This window comes from Cottoperca gobio, unplaced genomic scaffold, assembly GCF_900634415.1.
Source record: "Cottoperca gobio unplaced genomic scaffold, fCotGob3.1 fCotGob3_192arrow_ctg1, whole genome shotgun sequence".
Lineage (NCBI taxonomy): Eukaryota > Metazoa > Chordata > Actinopteri > Perciformes > Bovichtidae > Cottoperca > Cottoperca gobio.
The window spans coordinates 193,369-210,512 of NW_021166834.1; the positions used below are offsets into that span (position 1 = coordinate 193,369).

Sequence of the window (17,144 nt, forward strand, 5' to 3'; positions counted from 1 at the left end):
CACACATCCAGCTGTCCCTGCATGTTTGTGTCCTCATCCTGCACGTGTTTCTCTTGGAGGCTGTGACATACTGCTCGATAACATTATTAAAAACACATACAGCTGAACTTTGTGCAGTTTGCATACGTTTGTTTTTGGGACATGGGGCAAACCAGTTATTTTCAGAGTCCTGAATCACTGGAAACCGTTTAAAAAAAAAGATTTGTTCAACTGAATCACGGCCAAACGTTCAGTTCAACTCGCTAACCAGGTAGCTGAGAACCGATGTTTGTAAAGGAGGAGGCAGCGAATGACTTGAATCACACACTCAGGTAGATTCATGCAAACAAGCAGAGACTCATTAAGAGCTCGACTCATCGTTTCAGGGAAGTAATTCAGTTCTTTTGAACGAATCGTTTGCGAACAACGCAACACGATAACTGCAGTTCTCACCAATATCGGTTGCGATGGGTGTTTCACCGCCAGCGGCCACAGAGGGCAGGAAGCTCGATCAGAAGGGTTAGCTGAAGAAGACGCCCTGGAACACAAACTTGGATTATCTGCACAAAAGTGAGATTGATCAGAAGTGATAGATGGAAATGATCCACGAGCATCTGAATGTCTTTGATTTAATCCCATCTTCTTTATTCATATGGTTGGAGGCTACTTGTTGTTATTTTACTTTTGTATTGGCATCAGGCTCGATCTGGACCAACTTAAATTTATCATTATTGGCTCAAATAAATTGGATCAAATGCAGATTCTTTCTCTAGTATGAACTATGTGTCAGGACACAGCCTCATAACTACGCTGTAGTTCCATAGCGCTGGTAGCGCTGGTGTGCTGTCTCACAGGACGGAGGTCTGAACATCCAGAAGGTAAAGAATTAAAGTTCCCGATTGTCGCTGAAACATTACAATGTGTCTGTTTTCTCTCTTCAGCAACATTAAAGTCTGCTGGACGGACGCACTGTGAAATAAAACTCACACCTTCACATCAGCTGGCTGCCAGAATATTCTCTGTGCCATCTGTGTGCTGTGAGATCTGCTGCCAAACACCAGCCTTTACAACAGGACTCACACGCTGGCTCATGTGCTTTTATGCAACTAAACGTTTACAAATGAACATTTATTAAAAAGCTTATCACTCGGGTGAATACAGACGGGTTTTATTATTAGTGCTAATTCTAAAGTCCTCAGTTGACATGGGACCAACGTTAATATCGAGGCCTCTGTACAGTTTGACAGTTCAGCACCACTTCACAAGAAAGAAGACAAACATCAATATGACAGCCGTGTCATATAAACTTTTGTGTATGTGACAAAGTATAAATACATGAATAGAACTAGAAGAGCCCTGAGCACAGCTGTTTCCATAAGAGGAAAACAATGTAACAGTGTAGTGATTCAGATCCGCAACACAATGTAACGGGTGCCATGCTTCACACTTCCACCAAGGTTCATGAACATTGGGGTCGAAGTGTTTCCTGTAATCCTGCTGACAAACGGCGGTAATAAAAGCACATGTGGGTGGTGGTGGAAAATAAATGATTACTGAAGACGAAAAGCTGCACTAATGATAATTAGCGATAGCCATAAACCTGTATTATCATTAAATTATCGACGGGGGTTCCCATGTCTCAAACGTTATCACATTTGATTCATAAGCGGACTTTTGAACTGCTTACAGGAGAGAGCTGGAAGTCATTGAATATGAACAATGACTTACAAGTACATGTGACCGGGAACTGTTGATATCTAATGTGGACAAGCTTCATGACAAACCTGCTGCTATTCAGGCCAAAAGAGTCGATGAGCTAGCATTGTTAGCATTGCTAGCATTGTTAGCGTCCTGCTCGGTCACAGTGATGTCCCTCTGCATCAGAGCGACTCAGCGAAAAATGCAAATGTATGAGCGAGTCGATGCAAAAAACTGCAGAGTGTGTCTGCTGTTATGAAACCAACTCTCCTTCCTGCTCAGCCTATTGAGCTGTTGCCATGACAACGCAGCATTTATCCCTCCTCCAGGAGGAGGGGACCACCTTCACCTCCACCAGCCGGCTCCATGTCTCATTTCCATGTTGCCAAATATAACAGACAGACGGACTGACGGAGGGAGGGAGAGAGACATGACGCTGTGTGTGTGTGTGTGTGTGTGTGTGTGTGTGTGTGTGTGTGTGTGTGTGTGTGTGTGTGTGTGTGTGTGTGTGTGTGTGTGTGCGTGTGTGTGTGAGAGAGGGAGAGAGTGTGTGTGTCACAACATCCTGGTCAGCTGTAGAATGATTACACCATCAATCAACAGGACTGATATCATCTCACTCCTCTCACACACACTCTCACACACACACACACACACACACACACACACACACACACACACACACACACACACACACACACACACACACACACTAATGAGATTGTGTGAGTTTTAGGGTGACTACGGTGAGCCGGAGGGGACACATGCTATGAAGTGATTTTGAGTTTTTGTGACCTGCTGCACTGGACTGGAAATGATTTAAGAAAGGGTGTAATGTGATTAAAAGTTCATTTAATTAATAAAAAGATAATTTTAAAGATGTTTCACTCAAACTAAAGAAACAACTGGAAAAAGACGAAATGATAAAGCACTCTTAGGAAAAGACTCTTGATCAGGTTTGTCTCCTTTCTTTAAAAACAGCCAGAACTTGAGATTTCATTTGATCGTGTGCTGCCTGTGATTCCTCAGACTGTCCGTCTTTTCCTCCAGATGCTCCGTGTTCCACTTAGAAAAACAACTCTTTCAAATAAACCTAAAAATAAAAAGGACAAAATCTTTTCTGAACCACGAGGCCTTTTTAAAGGAAAGACTAAGGAAAGCATCTCTGACATCTCTGCTAACATGCTCACAATGACAACATGCTGACGTTTAGCATGTATGATGTTTACCATGTTTACCATCTTAGCTTAGCATGCTAACATTTGCTAACTACTTAAACACGGAGTACAGCTGAGGCTGATGTGAATAGCATTAGTTCTGCAGGTATTTGGTCATAAACCAAAGTATTGGAGAAATGAAAACGTGGATCTGCTGGTGGTGCTGGAGGAAAGTTAGCAGATCACTAAAGCTTCTGCCATCCATCCATTTGTCAAGATGTTTCAGTCGAGAACGAAGAGGCGGACCGACTGACCTGCAGTGGCAGAGCTACGTGGCTAAAAAGGACTTCACTGACTTTGCTAAGAAATAACATTTAAACAAACAAATGAAAACCAGCACTGATGGCACAGTGAATGAAAATTAAAGAACTAATCATCAATTGTTTTAATGCCAAATGACTTCCTGTTTCTAGTGTTCGTCCCAACTGTCACTTCTGGCCGTTGCCTTCATGCGTTATGTGATGAGTCACGCTGCTGATAATCTACAGCTGGTCTGACGCACACCTCAGAAATAGGAGTCACGGATTAAATAAGATCAATGAGCGATCGATAAACAAGCTGATCTATGGCCGCGGCAGGTTCTAACACATTGATCCAGACACATTTAATCTTCCAACTGGGGGTGAGAGAGGGAGGGGGGGGGGGGGGGGAGACGTGGAGGTGGAGAGGAGCTTTCATCACAAACTACTGATGACAGACGTTAAAGGATGCAAAGCTTTCACAAACGAGTACCTAGTCAGTACAAGTAAACTACTGAGTATCGGAGACATATTATATTGTTCATGGTCATTATATCAAAGCTATTGTAACTTTTTAATGTATTTACATCAAGATCATACACAACATGCTGCTGCTAGCTCCACTGTGGAAGACAAACCACGAGATGAGAATCAATAATTCAAATTTAAAGGTTTTTTTCGGGGAGTTTTTCCTTATGTGAAGTGTTTAAGCTGAGCTTGTTGCGATGTCCGCTCACATGATACACATCTGGCAGGGTTGCAATATTTCACTCAGCAGATTTAAAGAGCAAATCAGTAGAAAACTGAAACTTTTATTGTTAGTTTGTGTTCAGTTCGTCAATTTGTTCAATTAAAGAATGTTAGAAATAATTTACTTGAACTTTTTTTTTTTTCATTCAACAAGCAATTTGTTTATAATTGAGCAGAAAGCAGCAGAACTGAACAACACTTTAAATCTGTTTATTTATCACAAGTCAACAGTGTAATCGGACAGGACAGGCTGCTGCTTGATGGAGAGAATTGTGATCCAGGGCTATTAAAATAAAATTGACTTCACTTGACACAACTCTAAAGATACTTCCAAACCCGTTACATGATTTTACAAACTTTTACAAGTAAATCACTGAGTGAATGTGGAAAAACAAGATTCAAAGTTACATGTCAGCATCTGCTGACTGGGATATATGAAAAGCAGAAGCTGCAACACATCTGAGAGGTTTCTAAGAGCGTACGTATGCAGCACCTTGTGTGAACTGACCTCATTAAAAAGCCCGTGTGCTCGTCTTTAATAGGCCTCCTGCCTGATCTGAGCGCTTTAATTGATGCCGTTTGTTGGTGGAAACATGTTTAGCTCGGGACTATCAGCTATTAGCTGATGAGGTGCTTTCAGTCGACCTCCAATAAACTACTGACTTAAGCCTTTTAGCTCACACTCACACACACAGTGCTGCAACTGAACAGTAAAATAAGTGCAAAATCACCAGAAACATCACATTTGAACAAGGTGTCATTAGCTGTCGGAAAAAACGGGAGATTTTTGTTTATGTATTTAACATATTGAAGATGCTGGCTGAGCATCTGCACTTGGCAGGACTGTATCCAGGACACACACACACACACACACACACACACACACACACACACACACACACACACACACACACACACACACACACACACACACACACACACACACACACACACACACTGCTGACCGAGCTCATTTACACTCCTGATATCGTCATCAGCACACAGAGGACGAGATGTCAGCAGCTGTTTACAAAAACAGGGTCAGAGAGAGAGAGGGAGTGAGAGAGAGACAGAGAGAGAGACAGAGAGAGAGACAGAGAGAGAGAGACAGAGAGAGAGACAGAGAGAGAGAGAGACAGAGAGAGAGAGAGAGAGACAGAGAGAGAGACAGAGAGAGAGGGAGAGAGAGAGACAGAGAGAGAGAGAGAGACAGAGGGGAGAGACACAGATGCTATCTGGAGTACAAAATTAAAATCGTGTCAACATCATGTCCACTTTTGTGTTGCTATGAGCAGGAAAAGACTCTTAGATGAGGCCGAGACCGATATGAACATGTGACCTGTATCTGGATATGTAATCTGGATATGTAATCTGGATATGTAATCTGGATTGGGGGAAAATACGCGCTGATGCTCACAGCAGGGATGTGATCTGTGCTGTGGCTCACACTCATCAGGTCTCAGCCAGGTGTAAATGACATGTGTACAGTTTGTCGTTTCATTTGTTGTATTTCTCCACCAAATGTGATCAAAATGTGTAAAGAAAGTATTCACATGATAAATTGTATCCATCTTTTACTTTAAAAAAAAACGTCTTCCGGCTCATCTTGCTTAAATGTTCCTTTAATTAGGTGATATGATGAATCTGAGGAAACATATTGATCTTGCAATACAATTCTTCCTTAAAACTCAACTGCTGATACCAATGACTGAGATACAACCAGGTCTCTCCTCTACACACATTTATAATCTGTATTTTCTAAAGGGAAGTGAAGGGATGATATGACCGCTGCGACAGAATGAATGTCACCGATGTGGAAACACTACATTTCATAATGATATTGACAAAGGAGCTAAATATGTAATCAGTCACATTCTGGCTGATCTGCATCTGTTCCAGTGCAGATACCAGATATAAGTTGTATTCCTTTAACTCCACTGCTTCTCCTGCAAAGGAAAGATACGCAGAGCCCATACAGCAGCATCTCCGGGGAGCGCTATGACCTGCAAGACGATGGTCACGTGAAAGACGAGGGTAGCTAAGCTAGCACTGTTGCTAGCATCCGTCTCCACTGGCTCCAATTACTTTCTTACAGTCTTAGTTTTAAGTAGCATTAGCGTAACATCAGGTTCATATGCATTTCTCCTTCATGTGCGTTCTCCTACGAATGTCCAGAACATGTGTCAATTTCCTCTAGTTACAGTCTTTTTAAAATAACCTTCCATCTTCACAGGAAACAACATGGTTAGGTTTGAAAAGATTGTGATTTGGGTTAAAATAACTACATAAGAGGCGAGTTTACGTGCCAAATAAGTCCCACTGGCTCAAAATAGTTGCGTCACTTAAGTACGGAAGTTACCTGACAAATAAATAAATTCTGGTTCCCTCCTTACTTCATCGTTCTTTATACTTCCTGGTTCACAATTACATTGAATACATACAACTTGATTTTGTGGGATATACAAAAATCACAGTGCATTACTTTTTGTAGGTAAAGCAGCGTGGAGGAGGAGATGGGGAAAGAAGGAAGCAAGGAAGCAAGGAAGTAAGCAAGGAAGCAAGGAAGGAAAGAAAGAAGGAAGGAAGGAAACAGACAAACAGAGACAGAGAGAGGGGACCTGCAGAAGAGAACAGAAAAGTGAATGATGCATCCTCTTTAAATTTCTTTTGCACCATTTTTCTCTGTTCTCTTCATCCATCGTAACCCTACAGATCTGACTCCTCTGACTCCTCCACACCCACACTGCAGAACAACATCACTCCCTCTGTTACCATAACTGCTCTCCATCAGTCTTTCCCTTCAATAAGATCAATACGATGTCACAGCACTGATGACTCTAATGATGGTGACAGTCACAGTCACATGTCTTCACATGTGAGCTCTGAATACTGAAGCTTTCACTAACCATCAGTACCAGCAGAGGCTCTGCTCCTACATGTGTATGTACTGTATGTAGCAGCAACTACTACATATATCCTTCACCAAGTACAAACACATCTAAAATAGCAAGTATCTCGTATGAATATTGTATTTTTACCAGACATGTTTACTACCAGACTGCCGCTGTGGTCGGAGTAAAGCACGACATCTCTTCAAGGCTTCACTTATACTTTATATTTATATCAACATTAGCAAATATGTAATTTGTGTGTTCAGACTCTTCCTCCCTTAAGATGCTGCTGAACACTCAAACGATAGGACGGTGAGTTCACTTCCTCTTGTCTTCACTCTTGAATCTTTAATAAAAGCGTTTAGGATCATACTGGTGTTTTGCATTTTTTATTATTTCTACTACACTTCAGTTAACATGTCTACTTCAAGTGTCGACTGCACACAGCAGTTGACACTTGCTGTGGTGCTGCGGTGAGTTCATGTGCTGCCAATCACAGAGCGGCTACACTCTGTGGTAACCACATTTTTACACTTAATTTAAGTAGTTTTCTATGAAGCATAACCTCTGCAGATTTGTTGTGGGGAACCTGTACATGTCAAATGCAAAGCTTGATCTACATGTTAAATCCAAAATGGCTACTATGACAGATTTATGAACAACAGAGTGTAAGGCACAATGTTTGCAATTGCCGGTATTTGATCTTGCTCTGTTAGTAGCCTAATAGACAAATCACAGTCACAGTGTGTACGTAAAATGTGAGGTTTTTCATTTCAATATGGCTCCCATCAATCAAAATGAATACTTAACTATTTAGGGAACATATCTGTGTGACAAAAGTTTGAGACTCAACACTCACAGTTCATCCCTTCAGATGAGTGTGTGTGTGTGTGTGTGTGTGTGTGTGTGTGTGTGTGTGTGTGTGTGTGTGTGTCTTGTGTTTTACTGCTTCAGCCTGAGGTGCTGCAAAATAAATCTGTGTGAAGGTGTTTTGCATTTTGCTGCATCATGCCCAATATGAAATCACTCAGAAACCAGTGTAGGCAGCTCTGCAACATGCTGTCATGCCTCTGTGCCATAATCTGCCCCAGTGCAGTGTGGGATTTACTGATTCACACTCAGTCACTTGAAGAGGCAGCAAGCAGCCGATTGTACTGTGTGATTTCATAAAGAATCAGCCTTATCTTCATTGCTGTCGGACTGCATCCTTGTTCTCTGCCTGTTACATCATTGGCCAGCTTAAGGTCAGCTCTTTCTGATGATATCAGTTGTACCTGAACGTCCCATGACTCAGGGCTTGGAGGAGTTTTTCCCATGCACTTTGATTCCTCAAGATGAACCCAGATGTGAAAGTCTGAGTCACACTACCTCAGTGTACAATCTATTTAACTTTTTGGCTGCATGTGTGAGAGCTAATAAGACAAAGCAATAGTACTATTAAATCTGTCTCCATGAGTCATCACTGCATTTCTCCAGCCTTCATTTTCTGCAGGTCTGCCGGGAGCCTCTCTTCTTTTGCTCTCCGTTAGCGGTGGAGAGGAGCAGAAGCTCTATGTTCCCAACATCATTGGGAGCTTAGCAAAGCACCGAGCCAAGTTAAAACCATTTCAACTGTCAGCGAAAGTGTTGTCCTTCAAACAGGTTTTTTCACAGTTGCATAGCAACAGCAATTGCAATGACCAGCGTTTCACACGGCGGTTCAGTGTTACCAGTTACAGAGAAACTGCCTGGTACAAGCATGGGACAACTGCAACGCTGCATCCTGTTGCCTGTGGCAGCACACGGCCCCGTCGCTCTCAACACTTCTAGATAGGATGCTCCTTAGATAGGGTTGCCAGGCAACAAAGCCAATTCTAGGCAGCGAACAGAGTTTCGACTGAACATGTATTGAGTAAAACAAAACAAGAGCGAAACTCAAAAGCTACTGAGCTACCTGGTGTTACCATGGTGATTAGTACAGCCAACAACTTCACTTAAACATAAAGCACAGAGCGTTTTCTTTATGGTCTCAGCGAGGACAACCAATCCTATTGCTTAGCAAAAATACTTATTACATAACACCGTTCAGCCTGTGCTCCACTAATGATCAATGTTAGAGAAGCTGTCGTCGTTACGTTCTTCTGTCTCTGGAGTCTCACGCACTCCTGCTCTCCTGCAACATGTAAATTCCTGTTACAACCTTTCGCTCTGTAGCCCTATTAGCTGATAAAAGGATGAATATTTATTAACCATGTACACCCACCAATCGCACTCTCTCACTACAGAAGGAAAGCACAGGGGCATCAGCTGCCCCGTCTCCTTTGGAGGAAGAACCACTTCAACGTTAGACAAATCAACTCCCCTATTTGTAAACGCTTTGCAATATATCACGTTCAGCAAAACAGCTCTCTGTTGCTTGCATTTTCTTGCCAGCAAGGAATCAAGCAAAACATATGTTTTCAGGTCATATTTACCATGTCTGCACATATTTCTTGGCTTGCATAAAACCTGCGTGAGAAAAGCTGCAAAAATTAGTTGCTACCAAAGTCAAAGATTGACACGAGTTTTGGCAAAACAGACAGTGGGATGAAAAACTGGTGGTCAAGTTTGAGATTGGAAATTTAGTGAAAGGATGCCATATTAACACTAATAGGAGTTCAATAATAGTCAACTCAAGGTTTAGAGGCAGATGTTCCCCTTTAGAAATGACAAAACATTTCATAAGAAGAATTTCAATGTACCAACCATCTCATTTTTTGCTTTGAAGGAGAATGCATCTGAGGGAGCTCTTTGATATCTTCTCAATATAACTGAGCTGTATTCATTATGGCATCCCATGTCATTTTTTCTTACAAAATAAAACCAACATCATCCCAAGATTTACAAGCTAATTTCCATCCAAACCAGATATTTTGAATTAGAAACTCATTCTAGATGGTTTCCGGTAAAAGTTGCCAGCATTATTTTGAAGGTAGACTTTGTTTATTTCAGCCCACTGCTGTGATGAGGTTTGCCTTCCTCTCGTGCTATCTTTGGCTTTGGTTCTAGAAAGTATACCTTAAACTCTAACTTACGATTTCTGGTGGTGGAGGGTGTGGGCGTGGTTGTTGTTCGAGGCGTTGGATCTGTGCATGCGCTCAATTCTCTCCTTCTCTTTCTCCACGAAGTTGGTGTTGGTGCCCGTGCTGGTGGAGGGCAGTCGGGTCAGCCGGCTGTGGGCCCGCGGCTGATCCCTGGATGGGATCAGAGGAGGGGGAGGTGGAGCCGGGGCTGGGGAAGAGATCGGAGCTGGGATTTGGGTGGGGATCGATATGGAGGTTGGGACTGAAGACGGAGCAGGAACCGGGATCGCTGTCGTACCGGTGCTGTTGGAACTGTTATAAGAGTGGTGGGTGGAGGAGTGGTGGTGCTGATGATGATACTGGTGGTGGTGGTGGCTGTGGTGGAGGGGGATGGAGGAGGGAGGCTGCGGAGGAGCTTGGTATTGGCTGTTGTGGTGGTGGTGGTGATGATTCTTGGTAGAAATGGATGTCGATGGGGTCTGAGTTGGTGGAGGCGGCGGAGGAGGAGGAGGGAGAGGAGGTTCGGGAGGAGGAGCAGGTGGAGGAGGAACAACAGGTTGCCGGTCCAAACGCAGGTCCTTGTTCTCCTGGCTCAACCGCTCCAGTTGGACCTCCAGCTCCTCGATTCGTCGCCGCTGAGTTTCTAGAAGCTTCTGCTGGCTCTCGATGATGTTGTTGAGTTCAAGAAGGTACTCCACGGCCCGGTTAGGGCTCTCTGGGCTTCCCTGGCCTGGGCCTTGATTAGCATCCATGACTAGCTGGTCTGACAGTTAGCACACAGGCTAATGGGCTAAATGCAAGTGACCAAGGTTCACTAATGCTAAATTCTAAACGAAAAAGCCTAAATGCTGTTGGCCGTTATAGTTGGTAAATCCAGGTTGTACACTTCTGCACTAGACGAAATGCTGCCTGAGTCACAGCTACAGCTGGTGCAGAGCCAAAGGCTAACTCAGTGTTAGATAGCACAGGGGCTAGTAGATTGGTGACACAAATAAATTAGCTCGCAGGCCAAAGGCTAAAACTGGCCCAACTGAATAAGCCTGAACACAAGAGAGAATAAATTGGACCCAATTACTACTAACTAGAGCCAGAGCCTTACTATGTACTCTACTGTCTAGTCTACAACCTAAAACCTAATGTCTAAATAACTACAAAACTAAACCCTATGGCCCTAAGCCCTACACCCTAAAAACTAAAGTATCCTTCACCCTCCCCCCCACCAGAGGTAAGTGGGGGGGAGAGGACTTTTTCTTCTTTGAGTTCTGATTTGAAAATCAAGATGGACCTCGTCCTCGCTGGCTCCAATCAGAGAGGTTTATCGAGTCGTCGACCATCCCCTGGTTCAGTCAGGTGTTTCTGTTGGGGTTCAGACCCATGACGGTTAAAAACAGAACAAATATAGAGAAAGAGATAGTCTCCCCCCCCCCACAAAAACAGTTTATCTTTCTGTTTGTCAGTGAGCCAGTTGTATCCACTCTTTGCACTCCATGCAGAAGATCAGAACGTTGGTTTCCAAGAAGCAGGTTTGGAGACCATAGCTGACAGAGACTTCATTTGTCCCTCTGTATCAAAGGTTTTACACATTATCATCGCTGAGAGAATGAAGATTGTCCAGCCCGGCTACAAGGGATACATTTTCTGCATCCAATACAAGTGTTTTTCCAAGTGCTGCTGCAGAAATGCAGTCTGCAGGACCATGTAGGAACTCCCAAACAAGCTGACTAACCACCGGCTTCCCTGTTGTGCCTCATAATAAAATCCTGGGGTCAGAACCCCTGTGGTAATGCTCCAAATCAAGAGTTTCTGAGCAGGAAAAGAGGCTAGAATTCAGTTCAGACCCTCTCCATCAACAAAAGAGTTTGAAACCAAACCTTGACAAATCAACATAACCCAAAGCTCCACAAAATGAAAATGGACAGCTGTCGAAGATCATCTTCTGACGAACTTGGAAGAGGAGAGGTTCACCTCTTCCTGGTCCAAAGGTTCACCTGCAGGACTCAGCTCGTCATCCTGCAGTCGGTCTGTCAGAGGAAGTGATGCGCAAAGGTTAAATGTCATGTCAGATGTTTGTCTTCTTCCTTGATATAGTGAAGCATCTGGGATTCACCGTCATTATCATCCCGCTGGATGGCATATCCAGATCCTTCATGTCATCCAGTCGTAACATGAAAAAGAACAAAAGAAAGAGAAGATGAGAAGATTGTAGGTTGTAAAACAGGAGAGGCAGAGTCAACAGGAAATATCAACTCATGATACTTTCACAACGTTTGCGTGAGAAACTCCTCTTTATTTTCCTTCTTTCATCATTTTGACTTTGCCTTCTCTCTTTTAGTCCATTAACTTCCCTTACCTTTGCTTTTATTTTAAATGTGTTCACCTGCTTCTTGCTGTTTCTTTTATTGTTTGTCTCTTTCCTGCCGCTCTTAATCTTTTTCCTGATCTTTCCTTTCTCTTTTGCTCTCCTTCCATGTGCTGTTGTCTTCCTCTATGTAGTTCTCTTTCATACACTTTCTCTCTTTCTCTGTGGTTGCTATCAGTGTGAGGTCTCTCAGCCCATAAATACCAATGACATGCTCTGTCTAAACCATCAGAGACAAGAAAAATCATCACACCCCATAAGCCTCTCCTCCTACACTCTATCACCATCCCTCCTCTGTCTTATTCCACCTCTTTTTGTCTCACACTCGTTCTCTGCTTTCTCTTTTTCTCACTCAGTTTTAGATCTTCCGCCCATCTCTACCCATTTCATCCTGTGTTTCATCACTATGTCAATGTAATATCTAAACACAATACATTTCACCACTGCTACTGGTAGTCACACGCAGGCTGCAGCTAGCCATTCTCACAGCTAAGGTCACACAACATTAAACACTACGAGGGCTGCGTCATAGCAGCGTCCTGTATGACATCCCAAGGTAAGCCCTGTCAAGGCTATGATAGGATTGTTTCTAAATCTTTTAGTCCTACAGTCTGAAAGAGAGTCCTGTTTTAATGGTTACACTTCACCAGTAATAGCCTATCAACACTAAAGGATCGTGTGCCTCTGACGGGCGAGGACGACGAACACATTTGCAGACTGGAGCTGCTCTGGTACACAAGGAAACAGATACTGCTGAAGCTGCTGTCATCAAACATCACAATCCTCTAAACTCTAATCGTCCATCATACTCAGAATTTGGTTTATGCCAAACAGGTTTTCCAATACGAGGAATTTTCTTTGGTGAATTGGTGCATGATGTAAACATAGGAGGAGAAATTAAAATAAAAGTATTTAAAAAATCAAGAAACATGAATGTAGAAATTGAAGACAAAAACAATAAGAATATGAAAATATAATACAAGAAATGTGTACAATATGAGAGCTGTGCAGTTTTGAGCAGTGCAAAAATGTGCAAAGTTGCAAAAGCACCGAGAGTTTCCGCTGGTACGTTCAGACAAACAAAAGAAAAGTAGCAGTTACTGGATGTAACTTCAGCTTCACGAGTACGAGAACTGCAATGAATTAAAACATGAAACATTCTCATTAACAAGTTAATAAAAGAGTGATGGCTCCATCGAGCTGGAATCACTTTGATGTTCCAGCCACAAAGAAGAAGACATATCTTAACTATATTACAGGATTTCTGGGAAATGGAGTAAAAAAAGAAAAGTCAGATGCATCCAAGTGATGCCAAGATAGTAAAGTCGGGGAGAGGAGGAAGGACAGACAGGCAGGAAGCAGGGACGGCAGAAGACAGTGCTAGTGAAGAGGGAGTGTGTGTCAGACAGCAGCGCATCCCTGGTTTTACTCTGACCAACAGCCAGAAAACAAAATGTACTCAGTGAAATGTTGAGTTTTCCTCCAACAACAAAAAAACCAACACGGAGTAAAAGTGGAGGATTATTTTCCGGATTTACTCATTTTTTTAGCTCAAGCAGATTCCCATATGAGCCAAAAAGAGTCTGGCCTCATTGAGCAGGAGGTTTATAGATTAAAAAAAACTGGTTGCTTAAAAGAAAAAAACAAAATAAACAGTGATGATGGGGGTCTTAATTAATTTATTTGTTTTTATTTTTCTTATTTTAACATGTCGGCACTGGATACTTTTAAAGTGGGTGTTTTAAATGTGAACGGAGCCAGAGTTTTTAAAAAAAGGACACAAATTTATGAAACTGCAAATTAAAAAACACATTGATGTCTTTTTTTACAGGAGACGCACAGCGACGGCTCTAACGAGATAGACTGGAGGAGGGAGTGGGAAGGGGAAGTCATTTTAAGCCACAACACATCTCTTAGTGGAGGAGTGGGCTTCTCTTCTCCAAATCTTTTACTCCAGTCTCACTGGAGGTCAGAGCATTTTACGAGGGGAGTTGCTTTTTAGTAAAAGCCCGGTTTGACCTTTTTAATGCTGTTTTTATAAATGTGTATGCCCAACAATCGGTGGACAGAGAGGAAGTTGTTTTTACAAAAATTAATGATGTTTTAAATAGCTGTGCCTCGGAGGATTTTTATTCTTGGGGGGGATTTTAACGTACAGGAAAATGCTTTTTTTTTAGATCGGAACCACGCAGAGCCGATCCAGCGTCCAGCATGTTCTGAGGCAGCTGGCGCTCGCTCTCATGGTCTGGTGGATGTATGGAGGAGGATGAACGCAGAGGCTAAACAATACAATGGTCCCATGCAGAGGGAATAGGATTTCCTCTGCCAGGTTAGATCGTATTTATTGTTTTTAAACATCATTTTAACATTTTTAAAAGTGTAATATTATACCTGTTGGTTTTACACGATCACTCTTTGCTTTATGTAATGTTTTTATAGAAATGTGTTGCGGACCAAGAAGCGCATATGGACTTAACTCAGTTTTAACATTTGATAAAAATTTTAAGAAGCTTTTATTTATTTCTGGAGTGTTTTTAGGCAAAGGAAGAGTGATTTTAACAGTCTTAGGCAGTGGTGGGACCATGGTAAGACTGAAATATTAAAATGCTTTGTCAGCAGCACACCCTCAATGTCACACATGACATCACCAGATCTATGAAAGACCTGGAGGGTGATATAGTGGAACTAGAACAAATAAGTGAGTCCACAGGAGATCGAGGATATATTGAAATCCTCAAAGTAAAAAAAATGGCATTAGCCGACCTGCTAGACGTTAAAGTCCAGGGCGCACTGGTCCGGTCCCGGTTCCAAAACGCCACCGAAATGGATGCTCCATCCAGTTTCTTCTTCGGCCTGGAGAAGAAGAACGGACAGAAGAGGGTAATCCACTCACTGCTCTCAGTCACAGGGCAAGAGATAACGGAACCAAGCCAGATCAGAACACGGGCTGTGAGTTTTTATTCCTCCCTATACTCGAGTGAGTACGAGGGGGGAGGAAACGTTTTTAGAGGGGTTTTTAGGGGGACTACCTCAGGTAGCAGAGCAAACCAACTCACAGCTGGAGGGGCCGTTGACCACACGGGAGCTACAGGCTGCTCTGCAAAAATGCAAGGACGGCGGGCTCCCGGCATCGACGGCCTCACTGTTGAGTTTTTTAAAGCATATTGGGACATTTTAGCAACAGATCTTTTAGATGTTTTTAACGAGAGTTCTGGCCTCTGGTTCCATGCCGATGTCCTGCCGCAGGGCCGTGATAACGCTCCTGCCCAAGAAGGAAACCTGCAGGACATCGGAAACTGGCGCCCTGTGTCTTTGCTGTGTGTGGATTACAAGCTTCTGTCCAAAGCTCTGGCCACCAGGCTGGGGGGGGCTATGGAGCAGGTCATCCACCGGGACCAGGACCTACTGTGTGCCCGGCAGGTCCATGGTAGACAATGTCTACCTAATTCGAGATGTTTTGGAGGTCTCCAGCTCATTGGGCTGTGATACTGGTCTGATTTCTCTAGACCAGGAAAAGGCTTTTGACCGCGTTGAACACAACTTCCTCTGGAAAGTAATGGAGAAGTTTGGGTTCAGCGCTGGTTTCATAGGCAAGATCAAGGTGTTGTACAGTGAAGTTGAGAGTGTGCTGAAGTTTAATGGTACTCTGTGTGCTCCTTTTAGAGTGTGTAGAGGGGTCCGGCAGGGCTGTGCTCTGTCGGGGATGCTCTATGCGCTCTCCCTGGAACCTCTCCTCTGCAAAATACGCTCCAGCCTACAAGGTCTGGTTTTACCTGGTTTTAATAGCAGATTTGTTTTATCCGCATACGCAGATGATATTATTGTTTTTATAAAAAGCCAGAGAGATGCGGACATTTTAACAGATATAGTAGATAGTTTTAGTGTAACATCGGCAGCGAAGGTAAATTGGAAAAGAAAAGTGACGGCCCTCGCTGTCGGGAGTGGCGTGGCGGTCTCCCAGTTCTTCCCCAGAGCCTCACCTGGAGAACTGACGGCCTGAAATATCTCGGAGTATTTGTAGGAAAAGAAATTATTGTCCAGAAGAACTGGGAGAACGTCACAGAAAAGATTCAGGGAAAGCTTTCCAAGTGGAAGTGGGCTGCTCCCTCAGATGTCTTTTAAAGGTAGGGTTTGGTTTTAAACAACCTTGTAGCCTCCCAAATTGTGGCACCGTCTGACCTGTGTAGACCCTCCCTCAGGCCTTTTAGCAAAACTGCAGAAAGAAATGGTAGATTTTTTTTGGGATGGTCTACACTGGGTGCCACAGGGGGTGCTGTTTTATCCAGAGAGGAGGGGGGACAGGGCCTTGTCCACCTGGCCAGCCGAACAGCCACTTTTAGACTTCAGTTTGTACAAAAATATCTTACCGGCCCGGCTGATTTGGTGTGGAGAGATGTGACCAGCTGCATTCTCAGACGTGTAAATAACCTGGGGCTGGATGCTGCTCTGTTTTTAACTGATTCTAATTTTTTTAAGTTAAATGGGCTGCCTCCATTTTATCAGGGTGTTTTTAAGTCTTGGGCCCTTTTTAATCATAAAAGGTGTCCAATGTCGGACTCACTGCACTGGTTGTTGAAGGAGCCTTTAATTTACAGAGCCAGGCTGGACGTCAGCAGCAGCAGCACACCCAGCCTGATGGTGGCGCTCTGCAGGTCCAGAACCCTGTGCCTGCAGCAACTGGTGGATGCAGTGGGGCCGGCGCTGAGTGATGCCCGAGCCCTGGGCTTGCTGCTGGGTCTGACCTCCGTTCGAGTGGGCTGAGAGGATTCTGGAGCTGTGGAGCCAGAGGCTATCGGGGAAGGAGAAGACAATAATAAAAGACTACAGTGACGGGAAGGCTTCTCCAGACCCAGCAGACCTTTTCCAGAGATCAACCTGAGCCCAGGGCTGGGAGAACTGACCGGTCCCCTGCTCAAGGTCATTAACCCGGCAGGACTGACGCTGCACAGAGCCGACAAAAAGACTCTATA

General features: G+C 43.6%; 1 protein-coding gene across 1 annotated transcript in view; it reads right to left on the reverse strand.

Annotated features, from left to right (window-relative positions):
- The window catches only part of LOC115004824 (IQ motif and SEC7 domain-containing protein 2-like), a 115,263-nt gene extending 102,678 nt beyond the window's left edge, over positions 1 to 12,585 (reverse strand). Inside the window, exon 1 of the mRNA XM_029426523.1 lies at positions 9,828 to 12,585. Within this exon, the coding sequence (XP_029282383.1) occupies positions 9,828 to 10,567 (740 nt within the window). The 5' untranslated portion in view covers positions 10,568 to 12,585. The remainder of the gene's footprint in view (positions 1 to 9,827) is intronic.
- Between the last annotated feature and the right edge of the window lie 4,559 nt (positions 12,586 to 17,144).